Source organism: Nerophis lumbriciformis, linkage group LG20 (genome assembly GCF_033978685.3).
Source record: "Nerophis lumbriciformis linkage group LG20, RoL_Nlum_v2.1, whole genome shotgun sequence".
NCBI classification, from domain to species: domain Eukaryota; kingdom Metazoa; phylum Chordata; class Actinopteri; order Syngnathiformes; family Syngnathidae; genus Nerophis; species Nerophis lumbriciformis.
In genome coordinates this window covers 5,315,064-5,334,674 of record NC_084567.2, presented here as the reverse complement: position 1 = coordinate 5,334,674, position 19,611 = coordinate 5,315,064, and the positions used below count along the sequence as shown (strand labels likewise).

The 19,611-nt window shown below is 40.1% G+C and overlaps 1 protein-coding gene across 2 annotated transcripts; it reads right to left on the bottom strand.

Annotated features, from left to right (window-relative positions):
- Nucleotides 1–207: 207 nt before the first annotated feature.
- On the bottom strand, nt 208–16,168 carry LOC133619204 (uncharacterized). Of its 2 annotated transcripts, none has more exons than XM_072915407.1 (2): nt 14,970–16,168; nt 208–1,328 (listed from the first exon to the last, which is right to left on the bottom strand). In XM_072915407.1, exons 1-2 carry the CDS (start codon nt 15,843–15,845, stop codon nt 633–635), a joined length of 1,572 nt encoding a protein of 523 aa, XP_072771508.1. In that variant the 5' UTR covers nt 15,846–16,168; the 3' UTR covers nt 208–632. The 2 variants fall into 2 exon arrangements, with proteins under 2 accessions (XP_072771508.1, XP_061836120.2); XM_061980136.2 differs by lacking the exon at nt 14,970–16,168 and adding an exon at nt 9,848–10,425 and having other exon boundaries at nt 208–1,945.
- Nucleotides 16,169–19,611: the final 3,443 nt, after the last annotated feature.

Sequence of the window (19,611 nt, the reverse complement as noted above, 5' to 3'; positions counted from 1 at the left end):
TGTTGAAGAACAAGTTGTGTAATTTTGTGATAACATTGCCATAAAAAAAAAAAACATACTTTTGGAATATTTGTATATTGTGTACACTGCCTAGCCCCCTTCCTTTCTCGTATTGTCATCATTTCCGGTTGACCTATGATGTCACACCAGGCATTGTGGATCCTTACAATTTGTTTTAAGTGATGTCCGCCGTAATATTGGCACAGATTACAAATATCAATCAATCAATGTTTATTTATATAGCCCTAATTCACAAGTGTCTCAAAGGGCTGCACAAGCCACAACGACTTCCTCGGCTCAGATCCCACATCAGGGCAAGGAAAAACTCAACCCAGTGGGATGACAATGAGAAACCTTGGGGAGGACCCAATGGACGTCGAGTGGATCTTGTTAAATAGCAGATAAAGCCTTCAAAAAACATCTAAAACTGCCGACAACAATTGATATACAATTAGTGACAGGCAAATTCCTAACATGGAATACTTAATAATAATTAATGTAAAATTACATAACGGTAAAAAGCTTTCATAGGAAACTGAACAAATAATAATCTTTTCCATGTGTGAGTTCTCATGTGCACATTTAAAACTCTTTCAAGAAAAGCTTTTACCGCAAACTTAACAACGAACTTGTTAAGATCCTGTGTGTCTTCTCATGTGTTGGGTCAAACCGCGTTTCTCAGAGAAGGTTTTACCGCAAACTGAACAGTTAAAGAATTTTACACCTGTGTGAGTTCTCATGTGTTGAGTCAAACTACTATTTTGGGTGAAGCTTTTACCACAAAATGAACAATCAAATGGTCTTTCTCCTGTGTGCGTTCGCATGTGTTTAGTCAAGTTACATTTTTGTAAAAATCTTTTACCGCAAACTGAACACATACATTGTTTTTCTCCAGTGTGTGTTCTCATGTGTTGAGTCAAACCGCTCCTGAAAGCAAAGTTTTTACCACAAACTGAACAATCAAATGGTCTTTCTCCTGTGTGCGTACTCATGTGTTCATTCAAACCGCTTTTGCGAGAAAAGTTTTTACCACAAGTTGAACATTCAAATGGTCTTTCTCCCGTGTGCGTTCTCATGTGTTTGGTCAGACCGCTTGTTTGAAAGAAGCGTTTACCACAAACTGAACAAACAAATGGTTTTACCCCCGTGTGTGTACTCATGTGCCGATTCAAACTGCTATTTCTCGAAAAGCTTTTGACGCAAACTGAACAATTGAATGGTTTTTCTGCTGTGTGTGTTCTCATATGGTCAGTCAAACTGCTTTTGTGAGAAAAGTTTTTAGCACAAACTAAACAATTAAATGGTCTTTCTCCTGTGTGTGTTCTCATGTGTACAGTCATTACAGTCTTTTGAGAAAAGCTTTTAGCGCAAACTGAACAATGAAATGTTTTTTCTTCTGAGTGTGTTCTCATGTGTTCAGTCAAACGGCTCTTTTTAGTACATCTAACACCACAAACTAAACAGTTCAAACTATTTTTGCGTGTCTTCTTTTTAGAGCAGTTGGCGTGTTTGTTGTCAGTCTGAATCCTCATATCACCTTCACAGTCTGTATTGCTGCTCAAAGTTACTTTAACCTCGTCTTCAGCCTCGCTATGTGATAGTGGAGCTAAGAGGTTGTCTCCTTGGGGTTTCGCTTCGTCATCTTCAGTCTTCGCAGATAATTCAACCTCCTCTTCAGCCTCACTATCTGATAGTGGAGTTAAGAGGTTGTCTGGTTGTGGTTTCTCTTCATCATCTTCAGTCTTCACAGAGATAATACTCAGTGGAAACTTGGTGTAATCAGCTTCCTCCTGCCCGAGAAGACACTCTCCCTCCTTAGTGATCCAGAGTTCCTCCTCTTCCTTTTTAATGTGGGGTGGTTGTGAAGCTTCCTGCTTCAAAGTGGAGCTCTCCCCCTGCGACTGAGGGGGAAGTTCTTCTGGATGACCAATCAGCTGCTGGATGTCTGAGGAACACAAATACGTTCAATGTATTTCTTTATGATGCACAATCTGTGATGTTCATAGGGCTGGGCAATTATATGATCGTGATTGTGATCAATTTCAAGTCAATTACTGTACAATTTAGACCAAAAAGTGTTGTTAGTGGAATCCTTAGTTTTGTCACATTTAAATATTTTTTTTATTTTATTTGGTCAAATACCACAGAAAGGAACTTAAAGAGGAACTGCAATTATTTACGGATTTTTTCCACAATCATTCACAATCCTTATATAGGACCAGAATGCATTTGTTTTTCTTCTTTTTTTTTGCATTTTAACTCGTAAATAAACGCTATCAAAAGTCAGCTAACAACGGAGGCAATGGGAGTCATTATGTCACTGCGTGTATTGCGCCCATAAAGCCCTGTAAAAAAAAAACATGCAAAAACCACCAACAACACCTCATTTACATCTTGTGACCTTAATATTAAATATTCGCAATATTATTATTAAAAGTTCTGACGTTAGCGGATTGTTTTTTGCGGCGCATTGATCACAGAGAGGTAACTCGCTCATACAGCTTTTGACATACTGAGCTGGTGAGCTGCTGCATCGCCTATGGGTTGGTGAGAGTTAATTCTATATTATAAATAATGCATCTTACTTGTATAGTAGAAGGTTGGCCATCTTTGACATCCAACTTATACCCAGAAATGTCGAGAAAGACACGTCCTAAATCAGGGATGTCAAAGTGGCTTTCATTGAGGGCCACATGGCAGTTATGGCTGCCATCATGGGGCCGCTTGTTACAGTGAATAATGTATGAATTTGCCTCTGGATTTCATTATTAATTAAATAAATTCTTTTAAGTAGACTGTCCATTTTACAGTAAAAATATAATGGGTTTTTGGTTATTTTAGAACATTTTACGGTAAATGGGAAAATAGTACCACTGTTGTTTTTGGTTTTTTTTACAACATTGTATTGTTCATGGAAAAACAGTACAAATTATTTTTTTATTCTGGCAACTTTGCTGCCAGTTTTTCTACCGTAAAAACAAATGTACCGTTTTTCCATTCAAAGTAATACACCGTTAAAGGGGAACATTATCACCAGACCTATGTAAGCGTCAATATATACCTTGATGTTGCAGAAAAAAGACCATATATTTTTTTAACCGATTTCCGAACTCTAAATGGGTGAATTTTGGCGAAATAAACGCCTTTCTAATATTCGCTCTCGAAGCGATGACGTCATCGGGAAGCAATCCGCCATTTTCTCAAACACAGAGTCAAATCAGCTCTGTTATTTTCCGTTTTTTCGACTGTTTTCCGTACCTTGGAGACATCATGCCTCGTCGGTGTGTTGTCGGAGGGTGTAACAACACGAACAGGGACGGATTCAAGTTGCACCAGTGGCCCAAAGATGCCAAAGTGGCAAGAAATTGGACGTTTGTTCCGCACACTTTACCGACGAAAGCTATGCTACGACAGAGATGGCAAGAATGTGTGGATATCCTGCGACACTCAAAGCAGATGCATTTCCAACGATAAAGTCAAAGAAATCTGCCGCCAGACCCCCAGGAAAAGAGAGCGGATGAGGGTATGTCTACAGAATATATTAATTGATGAAAACTGGGCTGTCTGCACTCTCAAAGTGCATGTTGCTGCCAAATGTATTTCATATGCTGTAAACCTAGTTCATAGTTGTTAGTTTCCTTTAATGCCAAACAAACACATACCAATCGTTGGTTAGAAGGCGATCGCCGAATTCGTCCTCGCTTTCTCCCGTGTCGCTGGCTGTCGTGTCGTTTTTGTCGGTTTCGCTTGCATACGGTTCAAACCGATATGGCTCAATAGCTTCAGTTTCTTCTTCAATTTCGTTTTCGCTACCTGCCTCCACACTACAACCATCCGTTTCAATACATGCGTAATCTGTTGAATCGCTTAAGCCGCTGAAATCCGAGTCTGAATCCGAGCTAATGTCGCTATAGCTTGCTGTTCTAGCCGCCATGTTTGTTTGTATCGGCATCACTATGTGATGTCACAGGAAAATGGACGGGTGTATATAACGATGGTTAAAATCAGGCACTTTGAAGCTTTTTTTAGAGATATTGCGTGATGGGTAAAATTTTGAAAAAAACTTCGAAAAATAAAATATGCCACTGGGAACTGATTTTTAATGGTTTTAACCCTTCTGAAATTGTGATAATGTTCCCCTTTAAAAACAACAACCGTAGATTTTACAGTCAAGAACTGGCAGCTCAGTCAACCGAGTTTTAACGCAAAAAAATAGTAGTAGTTTATTTCATTTTACAGTAATATTCTGTAAAGAACAACGTAACATTTATTGTCATTTTTATTAATTTGTTGGGTAGTTTGCTGTAAAGTTAAGTATTTTTATTTATTTAGACAAAAACGTGTTAGGAAAGTATGATAATACACTAATATCTGTTGCAATATTGGATACTATTAAAGTTTAAAAGGTATGCAATTTCAAGCAGTAAATATATTTTTTATGTCAAAATGAAAAAAAATCCATTACATTTAGTGATAATATACTAAGTACTTTATTGACATATTATTTCCAGGTGTTTGCGGGCCAGATAAAATGATGCCGCGGGCCAGATCTGGCCCCCGGGCCTTGAGTTTGACACCTGCGTCCTAAATTGTCCATCTGGAGCATTATTAATTTCATGAGAATTTTTTTTCCAAAATAACACCTTAAAGCAAACTGTCATTTTTCAGAGATACTCATCACAGTCCACAAACAAACCTTGGCTATCCACAGAAACCCACAAGGAAGTGAGTGAGAGAAGGGAGAAAAATGAGGTAGTTAACAGATGCAGAACTAGAGCAGGAAAGGCAGCAGCACAAAGAGAATATGAAGTAGCAAACAAGGATGTGAAGAAGAGTGTCAGAAGGGACAAAAAGAAGTACATTGAGGATTTAGCACAGCAAGCAGAGGAAGCAGCAGGAAAGAATCATCTGAAAGAACTCTAACAAAGATGCTCACCGGCAAATTTAAACAAGCCCAAATGCATATTAAAGACACAAATGGTACGATCCTCACAACCAAGGAAGATCAACTCCAGAGATGGACTGATCACTTTCAAGACCTACTCAACAGAGAGCCCCCTCAACTGACTGCAGACTTTGAAAGGGCGTTTGACAGTGTCGACCGTGAGACACTGTGGAAGCTGATGGGACACTATGGCATCCCACCGAAGCTCATCAACATCATCAAGAGCACCTACCAAGAGATGCAATGTCGTGTCCTACATGACGGATCTCCATCGGAGGCCTTCGAGGTCCTGACTGGGGTGCGGCAAGGATGTCTGCTCTCGCCCTTCCTTTTCCTCCTCTGTATTGACTGAACCATGAACCAAACAACCAAAAACAGCAAAATACAGTTGAGCCTAACCGAACAACTGGAGGACCTAGACCAGGGGTGCTCATTACGTCGATCGCGATCTACCGGTCGATCTCGGAGGGTGTGTCAGTCGATCACCAGCCAGGCATTAAAAAAATAGTCCTAAAAATGAGCGATCATAAATCTTCACTATGACGTCACTTTTGTCACTTGATTGACATTCACGGCACCCGAGGGTCTTCTGAGATGACGCTGGCTGCTGCCAGCTCATTAAAATTACCGACTGGAAGGCGAGAAACACTTTATTTCAACAGACTCTGGCGCCGTACCTGTCGTCAAAACTCCAAAGACCGACTGCACAGTTGCACAATAAAAGCTCTGCTTCATCCTGCCTGCGCTACCAAAATAAGAGTCTCAGAAAGCTGGCGTGCACAAGCTAGCAAGCTACGGAGTTTGCCGACAATGTATTTCTTGTAAAGTGTATACAAAGGAGTACGGAAGCTGGACAAATAAGATGCCAAAAACCAACCACTTTCATGTGGTATTGGACAGAAAGGAGGACTTTTTTTCTCCTCCATTCGAAAATGCAGACGTTATCAGCACCACTGTCTGATTCCAATCAATGCAAGTCATCACAATCAGGTACTACACCAACTTTTATTCTTGTCTTCATGAAAGAAATGAATCTATATGTGTTACACATGATTGTATTATCTTTAACCACCTTTAACTTATTAACAATATTAACTATATGTGTTAAACATGCTTGTATTATCTTTAACCACCTTTAACTTATTAACAATATTAACTATATGTGTTAAACATGCTTGTATTATCTTTAACCACCTTTAAGTTGTTAACAATATTAACTATATGTGTTAAACATGCTTGTTTTATCTTTAACCACCTTTAAGTTGTTAACAATATTAACTATTTGTGTTAAACATGCTTGCATTATCTTTAAACCCCTTTAACTTGTTAACAATATTAACTATATGTATTAAACATACTTGTATTATCATTAAACACCTTTAATGTATTAACAATATTAACTATATGTGTTAAACATGCTTGCATTATCATTAAACACCTTTAACTTGTTAACAAAAACATATATTTCATAAATAAGTTATATATGAATGAGGTACATCCCCACGACTTGCTCAATTGAAAAGTAGCTCGCCTGCAGAAAAAGTGTGAGCACCCCTGACCTAGACTTTGCAGACGATCTAGGCTCACACCCACCAACAGATGCAGGACAAATCACAGAAACTAGAAAGAGCCGCTGCATTTATTGGGCTTAAGATCAATTCACAAAAAACAAGAACAATACACCAATAACAATGCACCATAATCAATTAGAGGAGGTAGTCAGTTTTACATACTTGGGGAGCATAATCAGTGTAGATGGAGGGGCAGATGAAAATGTCAAATCCAGAATAGGGAAAGCAAGAACATCATTCAACATACTAAACAAAATCTGGAGAGCAAAAAACATTTCTCTCAAAACCAAACTGAAAATCTTTAAAGGGGAACATTATCACAATTTCAGAAGGGTTAAAACCATTAAAAATCAGTTCCCAGTGGCTTATTTTATTTTTAGAAGTTTTTTTCAAAATTTTACCCATCACGCAATATCCCTAAAAAAATGCTTCAAAGTGCCTGATTTTAACCATCGTTATATACACCCGTCCATTTTCCTGTGACGTCACATAGTGATGCCAATACAAACAAACATGGCGCATAGAACAGCAAGCTATAGCGACATTAGCTCGGATTCAGACTCGGATTTCAGCGGCTTAAGCGATTCAACAGATTACGCATGTATTGAAACGGATGGTTGTAGTGTGGAGGCAGGTAGCGAAAACGAAATTGAAGAAGAAACTGAAGCTATTGAGCCATATCGGTTTGAACCGTATGCAAGCGAAACCGACGAAAACGACACGACAGCCAGCGACACGGGAGAAAGCGAGGACGAATTTGGCGATCGCCTTCTAACCAACGATTGGTATGTGTTTGTTTGGCATTAAAGGAAACTAACAACTATGAACTAGGTTTACAGCATATGAAATACATTTGGCAACAACATGCACTTTGAGAGTGCAGACAGCCCATTTCAGGGCTGTCTGCATTTTAATGTTTTTAAGCTAAATTATTGGTAAACACAGTTTATGTATAATAATTTACGTAAAACCACGAGTAATGAATAAAGTTTTTATCAATTAATATATTCTGTAGACATACCCTCATCCGCTCTCTTTTCCTGAAAGCTGATCTGTCTAGTTTTGGAGTTGATGTCAGCATCTGCTTTGAGTGTCGCAGGATATCCACACATTCTTGCCATCTCTGTCCTAGCATAGCTTTCGTCGGTAAAGTGTGCGGAACAAACGACTGACCATTTCGTCGGCTTTCCCCACACCCTCGTATTTTGAACAAATTTCGTCCAATTTCTTGCCACTTTCGCATCTTTGGGGCACTGGTGCAACTTGAATCCGTCCCTGTTCGTGTTGTTACACCCTCCGACAACACACCGACGAAAGTGAGAAAATGGCGGATTGCTTCCCGATGTGACGTCACGTTGTGACGTCATCGCTCCGAGAGCGAATATTAGAAAGGCGTTTAATTCGCCAAAATTCACCCATTCAGAGTTTGGAAATCGATTAAAAAAATATATGGTCTTTTTTCTGCAACATCAAGGTATATATTGACGCTTACATAGGTCTGGTGATAATGTTCCTCTTTAACTCAAATGTCAAATCCATCCTGCTGTACGGATCAGAAACATGGAAAACCACCAATAGCATACTCAATAAACTACAGACATTCATAAACCGTTGCCTCCGTCGGGTCCTAGGAGTCTGCTGGCCAGACATCATCTCCAATGCCAACATGTGGGAACTCACCAAAGAAGAACCAGCAAAATTGCAAATCAGGAGAAGGAAGTGGAGCTCGATAGGCCACAATCTCAGAAAACCCAATAAATCAATGACCAAACAGGCACTAACACGGAACTCACAGGGAAAAAGAAACAGAGGGAGACCAAAAACAACCTGGAGAAGAAGCACGGAACAGGAGATGAAGGCTGAGGGGCTGTCATGGCAACAACTCGACTGAAGGGCACAAGACCGGAATGGATGGAAGGCTTTTGTCGACGGCCTATGTTCCTCAAGGAATACTAAGGCCTACACAAGTAAACAAGCAAGTAAGCAAGCAGTCGGGACCCATTGAATTTCCCAGGAACCCACTCAACTCACCACCTGTGGGTCCCGGGGACTCACTACATTGAAAACCTATCCACATTACTGAAGAATGTGTGGATATCCTGCGACACTCAAAGCAGATGCATTTCTAACGATAAAGTCAAAGAAATCTGCCGCCAGACCCCCATTGAATCTGCCGGAGTGTGTGAGCAATTCAGGGACAAAAGACCTCGGTAGCACGGCAAGCAATGGCGGCAGTTTGTTCCCGCAGACGAGCGAGCTAAACCCCCTATCGACCCTAGCTTCCCTGGCCTGCTGACATCAACTCCAAAACTGGACAGATCAGCTTTCAGGAAAAGAGCGCGGATGAGGGTATGTCTACAGAATATATTAATTGATGAAAATTGGGCTGTCTGCACTCTCAAAGTGCATGTTGTTGCCAAATGTATTTCATATGCTGTAAACCTAGTTCATAGTTGTTAGTTTCCTTTAATGCCAAACAAACACATACCAATCGTTGGTTAGAAGGCGATCGCCGAATTCGTCCTCGCTTTCTCCCGTGTCGCTGGCTGTCGTGTCGTTTTCGTCGGTTTTGCTTGCATACGGTTCAAACCGATATGGCTCAATAGCTTCAGTTTCTTCTTCAATTTCGTTTTCGCTACCTGCCTCCACACTACAACCATCCGTTTCAATACATGCGTAATCTGTTGAATCGCTTAAGCCGCTGAAATCAGAGTCTGAATCCGAGCTAATGTCGCTATAGCTTGCTGTTCTTTCCGCCATGTTTGTTTGTATTGGCATCACTATGTGACGTCACAGGAAAATGGACGGGTGTATATAACGATGGTTAAAATCAGGCACTTTGAAGCTTCTTTTAGGGATATTGCGTGATGGGTAAAATTTTTAAAAAAACTTCGAAAAATATAATAAGCCACTGGGAACTGATTTTTAATGGTTTTAACCCTTCTGAAATTGTGATAATGTTCCCCTTTAAAGGCAGTGTCTTTAAGGCACGCTCCCAATATTGTTGTCCGGCCAGAAATCGGGAGAAATTCGGGAGAATGGTTGCCCCGGGAGATTTTCGGGAGGGGCACTGAAAATCGTGAGGTTTGGCAAGTATGGGTACTAGTGTAACGAGTTCTACGTTATCAAGAAAGGAGTGTCCTCGTCTGAATAACTAGTTGCTTGCAGAATTGTACAATGAGATTTTGTGTCTTTTGGCAAAGTGAAGAGAGATACAACAACAAAAAATCAAATGATTTAAATTTACTTTGGTAACTTTCTTTGACTTTATGGAGCTGTGACACACCTGTGGAGAACTTCCCAATTAAAAGTTGTTCCTGTTCTGTATTACCTCCAGTCCTCTGCAGGTTGATGTAGACATGTGGTCCAGTCTTCTCTTCCCACACTGCACATCTCCTACTCAGCTCCAAAATCTTTTCATGCAAATCGTTATTTTCTTTACACAAGCGCTTGTTTTGCTCTTCCAGTTTCTTCATTTGACTTTTGCATTCTTCCAGCTTCTCTGATTTGAATTCCACTGCCTTCTTCAAGCTAACAATCATGGCGGCTCTTTCTTTACATTCTTCCACAAAGTCGGCTAATAGCTCATCGACGCTCTTCTCAGGCCTTACAAAAGCCTCCAAAATGACGTTGTTGGAAACATCAACTCGTTTATCGTCGTGTGCAGTTTTTGTCTTTTTCTCCGTTGGTGGCGGTGATTCTCTCTCATGTTCTCTTTTACATGACGTCGCCATCTTAGCATCCTCCATCTTCCATCACGTCATCAATATCCACTTCAGAAAACACCCCATCGCTCCAAACTCTACTTTTGTTCCGTTGGATACGAATATTTGAGGACTTATATCGCTGTTACATCGTCAATTCTAAAGTTTCTCGCAAAGCTACGAGCGTTCAGTCCGCCATCTTGGTCGCCACCAAAGCCTTTTTAAGCTGCTCGATCCGTCTGCGCATGCGCCAAAATCAGCCATTTCCGGTCCTGCCTCGTTATCTTCTTCTGTTGTTTTATTTTGACAGGGTTTGAGGAAGTTGCATTGCTTGTGTCTTCAGCCTTCATACGCTATAAAAAAGCGATGAATGTAAGTAATACATTTTTTGGGAAAGTTTAAGTGACAAGACTGTGAAACGTTTAAATATCTTGTGTGCATTTTAGAGATCGTTTTAGTGACTCATGCTCCTAAAATGTGAAACATTTATGTTTGGAATGTGACACCGTGCTTTTATTTTTGGAGGAGCTAGCAGGAAGACAACAACCCGGAAGTATAGTTATGGGCCCATTCACTGCTACATGCATGCAGGTTAGCTACACGCATGCTTATGTTAGCAGGTTAGCATACTAAAATGAACGTGCTACCTTTTTGGCCAACTTTACTTTTTTTTCTCTAATTAGACAGCCATACACCTTAGTCATATAACTTGGTATGTGACATATGTTAACTGATAGCATGCTAATTTTAGCATGCTAACCTTTTGAGCTAGTTTTGCAACTGTTTACACCAGAGTCATATAATTTGGTACGTGACACTTGTAAACTGTTAGCATGCAAGCGTTAGCATGCTAATATTAAAGTGCTAACTTGTTTTTGCTAAATGTAAATTTTTTTCTCAAATTTTCAAACCATACACCTTAGAGTCATATAACTTGGTATGTGACACAAGCTAACTATTATCATGCACACATTAGCTTGCTAGCATGCTAACATTAGCGTGCTAATTTTTGAAGCACGTTTTGCAACCGTTTACCCGAGAGTCATAAAACTTGGTGTGTGGCACTTGTAAACTGTTAGCATGCAAACGTTAGCATGCTAATATTAAAGTGCTAACATTTTTTTGCTAAATGTAAAAAATTTTTCACAAATTTCCCAACCATACACCTTAGAGTCATATAACTTGGTATGTGACACAAGCTAACTATTATCATGCTCACGTTAGCTTACTAGCATGCATGGCGACTTGAATATATATATATATATATATATACATACATATATATATATATATATATATATATATATATATATATATATATATATATATATATATATATACATATATATATATATATATATATATACATATATATATACACATATATACATATACAAATATATATACATATACAAATATATATATACATATATACACATATATTTACATACATATATACATACACACATCTATGTATACACATACATACATACATATATATACACATACATATATAAACATTTTTATATACATATACACACACACACACATATATAAATCCACATATATATTTATATATACATACATATATATATATATATATATATATATATATATATATATATATATATATATATATATATATATAATATACATATATATATATATAAATATATATATATACTTCACCCTTGCTCCTGATGGGTGCTGGTTAGCGCCTTGCATTGCAGCTCCCTCCATCAGTGTGTGAATGTGTGTGTGAATGGGTAAATGTGGAAGTAGTGTCAAAGCGCTTTGAGTACCTTGAAGGTAGAAAAGCGCTATACAAGTACAACCCATTTATCATTATTTATTTATTTATATATAGATAGATAAATGTACACACACATACATATATATAAGGATATATATATATACATATATATATATATATATATATATATACACACACACACACATATATATATATATATATATATATATATATATATATATATATATATATATATATATATATATATATATATATATGTGTGTGTGTGTGTGTGTGTGTGTGTGTGTACAGCCTATGCATTTATAGCCTTGCCTTATACATGTATATGTGTAAAAATTATATTAATATAATGGATATATAATAAATGTAATTGACATTGCCTTATACATGTATATGTGTACACATTATATTAATATAATGGATATATAATAAATGTAATTGACATTAAGAGTATGTGAAAGTTTGACTTCTACCTTGTTTACTTCCGTGTTTACCTACTTGAAGTAAAATCAATCAGAAATATGCAGCAGCTAAAATGTGCCAAACATGGATATGTATATGTGGAGAGTGTTATTAATTTGTTTCCACATATTATGTAATGAGTGTCATTTAGATTTTTTTTTGTATGGTGAATGGACGTTATTTATAGTAGCCACTAGAGATGCGCGGTTTGCGGACACAACCGCGGAGTCCGCGGATTATCCGCGGGTCGGGCGGTTGAAATAAAAAACAATTAGATTTTATCCGCGGATCGGGTCGGGCGGTTGAAATAAAAAAAAATTAGATTTTAAATAGATTCAGGCGGGTGGCAGTTAAACCAATTGGGAAATATATATACATAGTTAAATGTTGTTACCCACATACTAAAAACGAGCAGGCACCTGCAGCATATGCCACAACAGAAGAAGAAAAAAAAAAGAGATGGACACTTTTACGGAGCGGAGAAGGGACGCCTCGCCGGGGTCCGGGACCGAGGCCCCTTCCCCCGAGAGGGCCCCACCGGGAGCCGTAGCTGAGGTGATCCGCGAGAAGGGCCCGACGCACGTCCAGGGTCTCCACCGCGCCCACCGCACCGACACCCCGCCTCGTCCACCTTCGCCGCGGCCGGCGTCACGCGCAGCAGGTAAGCAGCTTACCTGCCCGCCACCCCCGTGGCCGGGGGCTCGTAACAGGGGTCACTCCGCGCGCTCCGCCCGCGCAGCTTACCTGCCCGCCACCCCCGTTGCCGGGGGTGCGTAACAGGGGTCACTCCGCGCGCAGTGCGCTCACAAAAGGGGTGGGGCTCACCCTGGTGAGCCGAGTGGGCCACTTTTGGTAAGCAGAACTGGCGCTGCGGGATGAACCGAACGCCGGGTTAAGGCGCCCGATGCCGACGCTCATCAGACCCCAGAAAAGGTGTTGGTTGATATAGACAGCAGGACGGTGGCCATGGAAGTCGGAACCCGCTAAGAAGTGTAACAACCCACCTGCCGAATCAACTAGCCCTGAAAATGGATGGCGCTGGAGCGTCGGGCCCATACCCGGCCGTAGCCGGCAGCGAGAGCCGCGAGGGCTAGGCCGCGACGAGTAGGATGGCCGCCGCGGTGCGCGCTGAAGCCTCGGGCGCGAGCCCGGGTGGAGCCGCCGCGGGTGCGAGGGACATCGCACCTCCACGCGCTTGGAGGTGCGCTCAGCGCGGCTCCCAGATGATTGCGCACTGGTGTGCGTCTGGGCCGTGACAGCGTGACACGCATAGAATGTCTGTGCTGCATTGGATCAGTCTCCTTTCTTTAACAGGCAAAGCTTTATAACCTCACTAATGCCTTGCATCGTCTATATTAGATGTATAACAACGGGCGGGTGGCGGATGGCGGGCGGGTGCGGTTTTGATTAAATGTTAGATCGGGTGGATGGCGGATGGTTGACGACTTTTGTGATGCGGTTGCGGATGAAATAATTGCCTTTCCGCGCATCTCTAGTAGCCACACATTTTATGTTAGTTGGAAGATTTTTTTTTGCACCACGACTAGGGCAAGGGTGTCTGCTTTGGGTCATATAAGTGAATGCTGTGCTACATTCAGGGCACAGTTAAAGGACGTTGGCCTGAAAAACTCATGTTGTCCACTAGATGGCGACAATATGTCGGTACCCATAGCATCAGACGTTTGCAATCTCCCTGCCCCAAGATTCCTCAATAAACTCGCTGGGCAATTTGACGCTATGTTTGAACAGTTTTACTTATTTTGCTTAAATTCATCATTAGGAATAAATAAGGTCAACACTTTACTACTTTAAAATCTGATACTCTGACCAGTTGCCCAACATTTGGTAAAGAACAAAGTACATGATGAACAATAACATTGTTGCGTGATCTGGTATCTTACACACAGCATATCATCACTTTTTAGCTGAATTCTCACATGACATTACCTTTCTAGGATTTGATTGATTTATTGTAAAGGCCAAACATGTGTTGCCGGTCTTTGAGTTTGACCTCCAACTTTACTGCGGTAATGTGTGATGGCGAAACGAAGCCGGATGTTATTAAAGCGACTCTCGAATTCATGGCTGTCTTCCTTCATGTTAAAGGAAAACTGCAATTTAAAAAAAAAAGTTCCATCATCCACAATCTTTATGTGAGAGAAGCACACACGTCTTCCCGTTGTCTATGCATTCTTGATAGTCAAAATCTGCTTCTAAGAGGCAGTTAACAATGTAGGATATGGGGATTCATCTATTACACCAATAATCCCTTCAAAAGACATTTAAAACTGCCGAAAACATTTTATATATAATTAGTGACAGGCAAAGTCTTCACATTAAATATTAATAATCACATTAATTACAATATTGAAAAATAGCTTTTACAACACGCTGAACAATTAAATAGTCTTTCTCCTGTGTAAGTTCTCATGTGCATGGTTAATACTCTTTCGAGAAAAGCTTTTCCCGCAAACTGAACAATGAAATCGTTTAGATCCTGTGTGAGTAGTCATGTGTTGAGTCAAATGGCATTGTTGAGTAAAGCTTTTACCACAAACTGAACATTCAAATGGTCTTTCCCCTGTGTGTGTTCTCATGTGCTGAGTCAGACTGCTTTTTTGAGAAAAGGTTTTACAGCAAACTGAACAATTAAATTGTTTCTCTCCAGTGTGTGTTCTCATGTGTTGAGTCAAATGGCATTGTTGAGTAAAGCTTTTACCGCAAACTGAACAATCAAACGGTCTTTCTCCTGTGTGCGTTCGCATGTGTTTCGACAAACTGCTATTTTGAGAAAAACTCTTACCGCAAACTGAGCAAACACATAGTTTTTCTCCTGCGTGTGTTCTCATGTGTTGAGTCAAACCGCTCCTGTGAGAAAAGTTTTTACCACAAACTGAGCAATCAAATGGTCTTTCTCCTGTGTGCGTTCTCATGTGTTGAGTCAAACCCCCTTTATTAGAAAAGCTTTTACCGCAAACTGAACAATCAAATGGTCTTTCTCCTGTGTGTGTTCTCATGTGTTTAGTCAAACTACTATTTTGAGAAAAGCTTTTACCGCAAACCGAACAAATAAATAGTTTTTCTCCTGTGTGTGTTCTCATGTGTAGAGTCAGACTGCTATTTTTAGAAAAGCTTTTGACGCAAACTGAACAACTAAATGGTTTTTCTCCTGTGTGTGTTCTCATGTGATGAGTCAAACTGCTTTTGTGAGAAACGTTTTTACCACAAACTGAACAATTAAACGTTTTTTCTCCTGTGTGTGTTCTCATGTGTTCAGTCAAACAACTCTTTGTAGTACATCTTGTACCACAAACTAAACAGCTCCAAGTCTTTTTACATGTCTTCTTTTTAGAACAGTTGCCATGTTTGTTGTCAGTGTGAGTCCTCATATCACCTTCACAGTCTGTATCGCTGCTTAGAGTTTCTTCAACCTCGTCCTCAGCCTCACGATCTGATAGTGGAGCTAAGAGGTTGTCTGGTTGTGGTTTCTCTTCCTCATCTTCAGTCTTCACAGAGACAACAGTCAGTGGCAACCTGGTGAAATCAGCTTCCTCCTGCCCTAGAAGACACTCTCCCTCCTGAGTGATCCAGACGTCTTCCTCTTCATCTTTAATGTGGGGGGGCTGTGACACTTTCTGCTTCAAAGTAAAGCTCCCCACCTGTGGCTGAGGGGGAACTTTTTCAGGATGACCAATCAGCTGCTGGACGTCTGAGGAACACAAACACTTTCAATGTATTTCGTTATGATGTTCATAGGGCTCTGCGAGCATATGATCGTGACTGTGCTAAAGTTTAGATGGATAACTGTAAAATGCAAAAAGGGTCATGAAAACTTTAGTGGAATCCTTAGTTTTGTCACATTTAAAAGGGAACATTATCACAATTTCAGAAGGGTTAAAACCATTAAAAATCAGTTCCCATTGGCTTATTTTATTTTTCGAAGTTTTTTTCAAAATTTTACCCATCACGCAATATCCCTAAAAAAAAGCTTCAAAGTGCCTGATTTTAACCATCGTTATATACACCCGTCCATTTTCCTGTGACGTCACATAGTGATGCCGAAACAAACAAACATGGCGGCTAGAACAGCAAGGAATAGCGACATTAGCTCGGATTCAGACTCGGATTTCAGCGGCTTAAGCGATTCAACAGATTACGCATGTATTGAAACGGATGGTTGTAGTGTGGAGGCAGGTAGCGAAAACGAAATTGAAGAAGAAACTGAAGCTATTGAGCCATATCGGTTTGAACCGTATGCAAGCGAAACCGCCGAAAACGACACGACAGCCAGCGACACGGGAGAAAGCGAGGACGAATTTGGCGATCGCCTTCTAACCAACGATTGGTATGTGTTTGTTTGGCATTAAAGGAAACTAACAACTATGAACTAGGTTTACAGCATATGAAATACATTTGGCAACAACATGCACTTTAAGAGTGCAGACAGCCCAGTTTTCATCAATTAATGTATTCTGTAGACATACCCTCATCCGCTCTCTTTTCCTGGGGGTCTGGCGGCAGATTTCTTTGACTTTATCGTTGGAAATGCATCTGCTTTGAGTGTCGCAGGATATCCACACATTCTTGCCATCTCTGTCGTAGCATAGCTTTCGTCGGTAAAGTGTGCGGAACAAACGTCCAATTTCTTGCCACTTTGGCATCTTTGGGCCACTGGTGCAACTTGAATCCGTCACGGTTCGTGTTGTTACACCCTCCAACAACACACAGACGAGGCATGATGTCTCCAAGGTACGGAAAACAGTCGAAAAAACGGAAAATAACAGAGCTGATTTGACTCGGTGTTTGAGAAAATGGCGGATTGCTTCCCGTTGTGACGTCATCGCTCCAAGAACGAATAATAGAATGGCGTTTAATTCGCCAAAATTCACCCATTTAGAGTTCGGAAATTGGTTAAAAAAATATATGGTCTTTTTTCTGCAACATCAAGGTATATATTGACGCTTACATAGGTCTGGTGATAATGTTCCCCTTTAAAGTATTGTTCTGTTGTTTGGTCAAACACCATAGACATGAACTTAAAGAGGAAATGCACTTTTTTTGGAATGTTGCCTATCATTCACAATCCCTATGTAAGACAAGAACACATTTGTTTTTTTTGCATTTTAACTCAGCTAACTCAGCTAACAATGGAGGTAATAGGAGTCATTATGTCACTGCGCTTATTGCATTCATAAATCCTTGTAAAAAAAATAAATATCCAAAAGCCACCAACAATACTCCATTTACATCTTGTGACTTTAATATTAAAGGGGAACATTATCACCAGACCTATGTAAGCGTCAATATATACCTTGATGTTGCAGAAAAAAGACCATATATTTTTTTAACCGATTTCCGAACTCTAAATGGGTGAATTTTGGCGAATTAAACGCCTTTCTAATATTCGCTCTTGGAGCGATGACGTCACAACGTGACGTCGCATCGGGAAGCAATCCGCCATTTTTTCAAACACCAAGTCAAATCAGCTCTGTTATTTTCCGTTTTTTCGACTGTTTTCCGTACCTTGGAGACATCATGCCTCGTCGGTGTGTTGTCGGAGGGTGTAACAACACGAACAGGGACGGATTCAAGCTGCACCAGTGGCCCAAATATGCCAAAGTGGCAAGAAATTGGACGTTTGTTCCGCACACTTTACCGACGAAAGCTATGCTACGACAGAGATGGCATAGAAGAATATCGACCCTAGCTTCCCTGGCCTGCTGACATCAACTCCAAAACTGGACAGATCAGCTTTCAGGAAAAAAGAGCGGATGAGGGTATGTCTACAGAATATATTAATTGATGAAAATTGGGCTGTCTGCACTGTCAAAGTGCATGTTGTTGCCAAATGTATTTCATATGCTGTAAACCTAGTTCATAGTTGTTAGTTTCCTTTAATGCCAAACAAACACATACCAATCGTTGGTTAGAAGGCGATCGCCGAATTTGTCCTCGCTTTCTCCCGTGTCGCTGGCTGTCGTGTCGTTTTCGTCGTTTTTGTCGTTTTCGCTTGCATACGGTTCAAACCGATATGGCTCAATAGCTTCAGTTTCTTCTTCAATTTGGTTTTCGCTACCTGCCTCCACACTACAACCATCCGTTTCAATACATGCGTAATCTGTTGAATCGCTTAAGCCGCTGAAATCCGAGTCTGAATCCGAGCTAATGTCGCTATAGCTTGCTGTTCTATCCGCCATGTTTGTTTGTGTTGGCTTCACTATGTGACGTCACAGGAAAATGGACGGGTGTTTATAACGATGGTTAAAATCAGGCACTTTGAAGCTTTTTTTAGGGATATTGCGTGATGGGTAAAACTTTGAAAAAAACTTCGAAAAATAAAATAAGCCACTGGGAACTGATTTTTATTGGTTTTAACCATTCTGAAATTGTGATAATGTTCCCCTTTAAGTATTCGCACTATTTTTGTTAAAAGTGCTGATGTTAATGGATTGCTTTTTGTGGAGCATTGATCACACAGAGGTAACTCGCTCATACAGCTATTGACATATTGAGCCGGTGATCTGCTGCATCGCCTATGAGTTGGTGAGAGTTATTTCTATATTATAAATAATAAATCTCACTTGCGTAGTAGAAGGTTGGCCATAAACCAAGAAGTTGGTCAACTTTGACATTCAACTTATACCAAGAAATGCCAAGAAAGACACAAAAGGATGCTTGTGTTGTTCTAAATTGTCCATGTGGGACATTATTAATTTCATTAGAAAACATATTACAACAAAAAAGCCAATAATACTTTACAACAAACTGTCATTTTTCAGAGATACTCATCAAGAAATAACATTACAGGAACTCCTGCGACTTGTAAATGGGACAAAACAAACATCATGTTTACTGTTTTGGATTATTGGGACCATAAGTGTTCAATATTATAAACGTATCACTTTCCTCTGGCACGGTTTCTCTGCCATTTAAAAAATAAGTTATTCATCCTCTGCTCAAAAGAGCTATCCTCGATCCTGACCTCCTGCTAAACTACTGGCCGGTGTCGCACCTTCCCTTTATTTCGAAAATCCACAAAGAAATTGTTGCACAGCAGCTAAATGAGCAATTTGCTTTTAAAAAATTTCTTTTAGTCCCTTTTAGTCCAGCTTTAGGGCAAATCACTCTACTGAGACAGCCCTCGCAAAACTGACT

Bases quoted from the DNA above. Each gene is read 5' to 3' on its own strand.
- LOC133619204 (XM_061980136.2), bottom strand. From the start codon at position 10,265: ATGGAGGATGCTAAGATGGCGACGTCATGTAAAAGAGAACATGAGAGA. The intron at 1,946-9,847 runs GTAATACAGAAC...TGTGTTCCTCAG, and splicing joins CAACCTGCAGAGGACTGGAG to ACATCCAGCAGCTGATTGGT.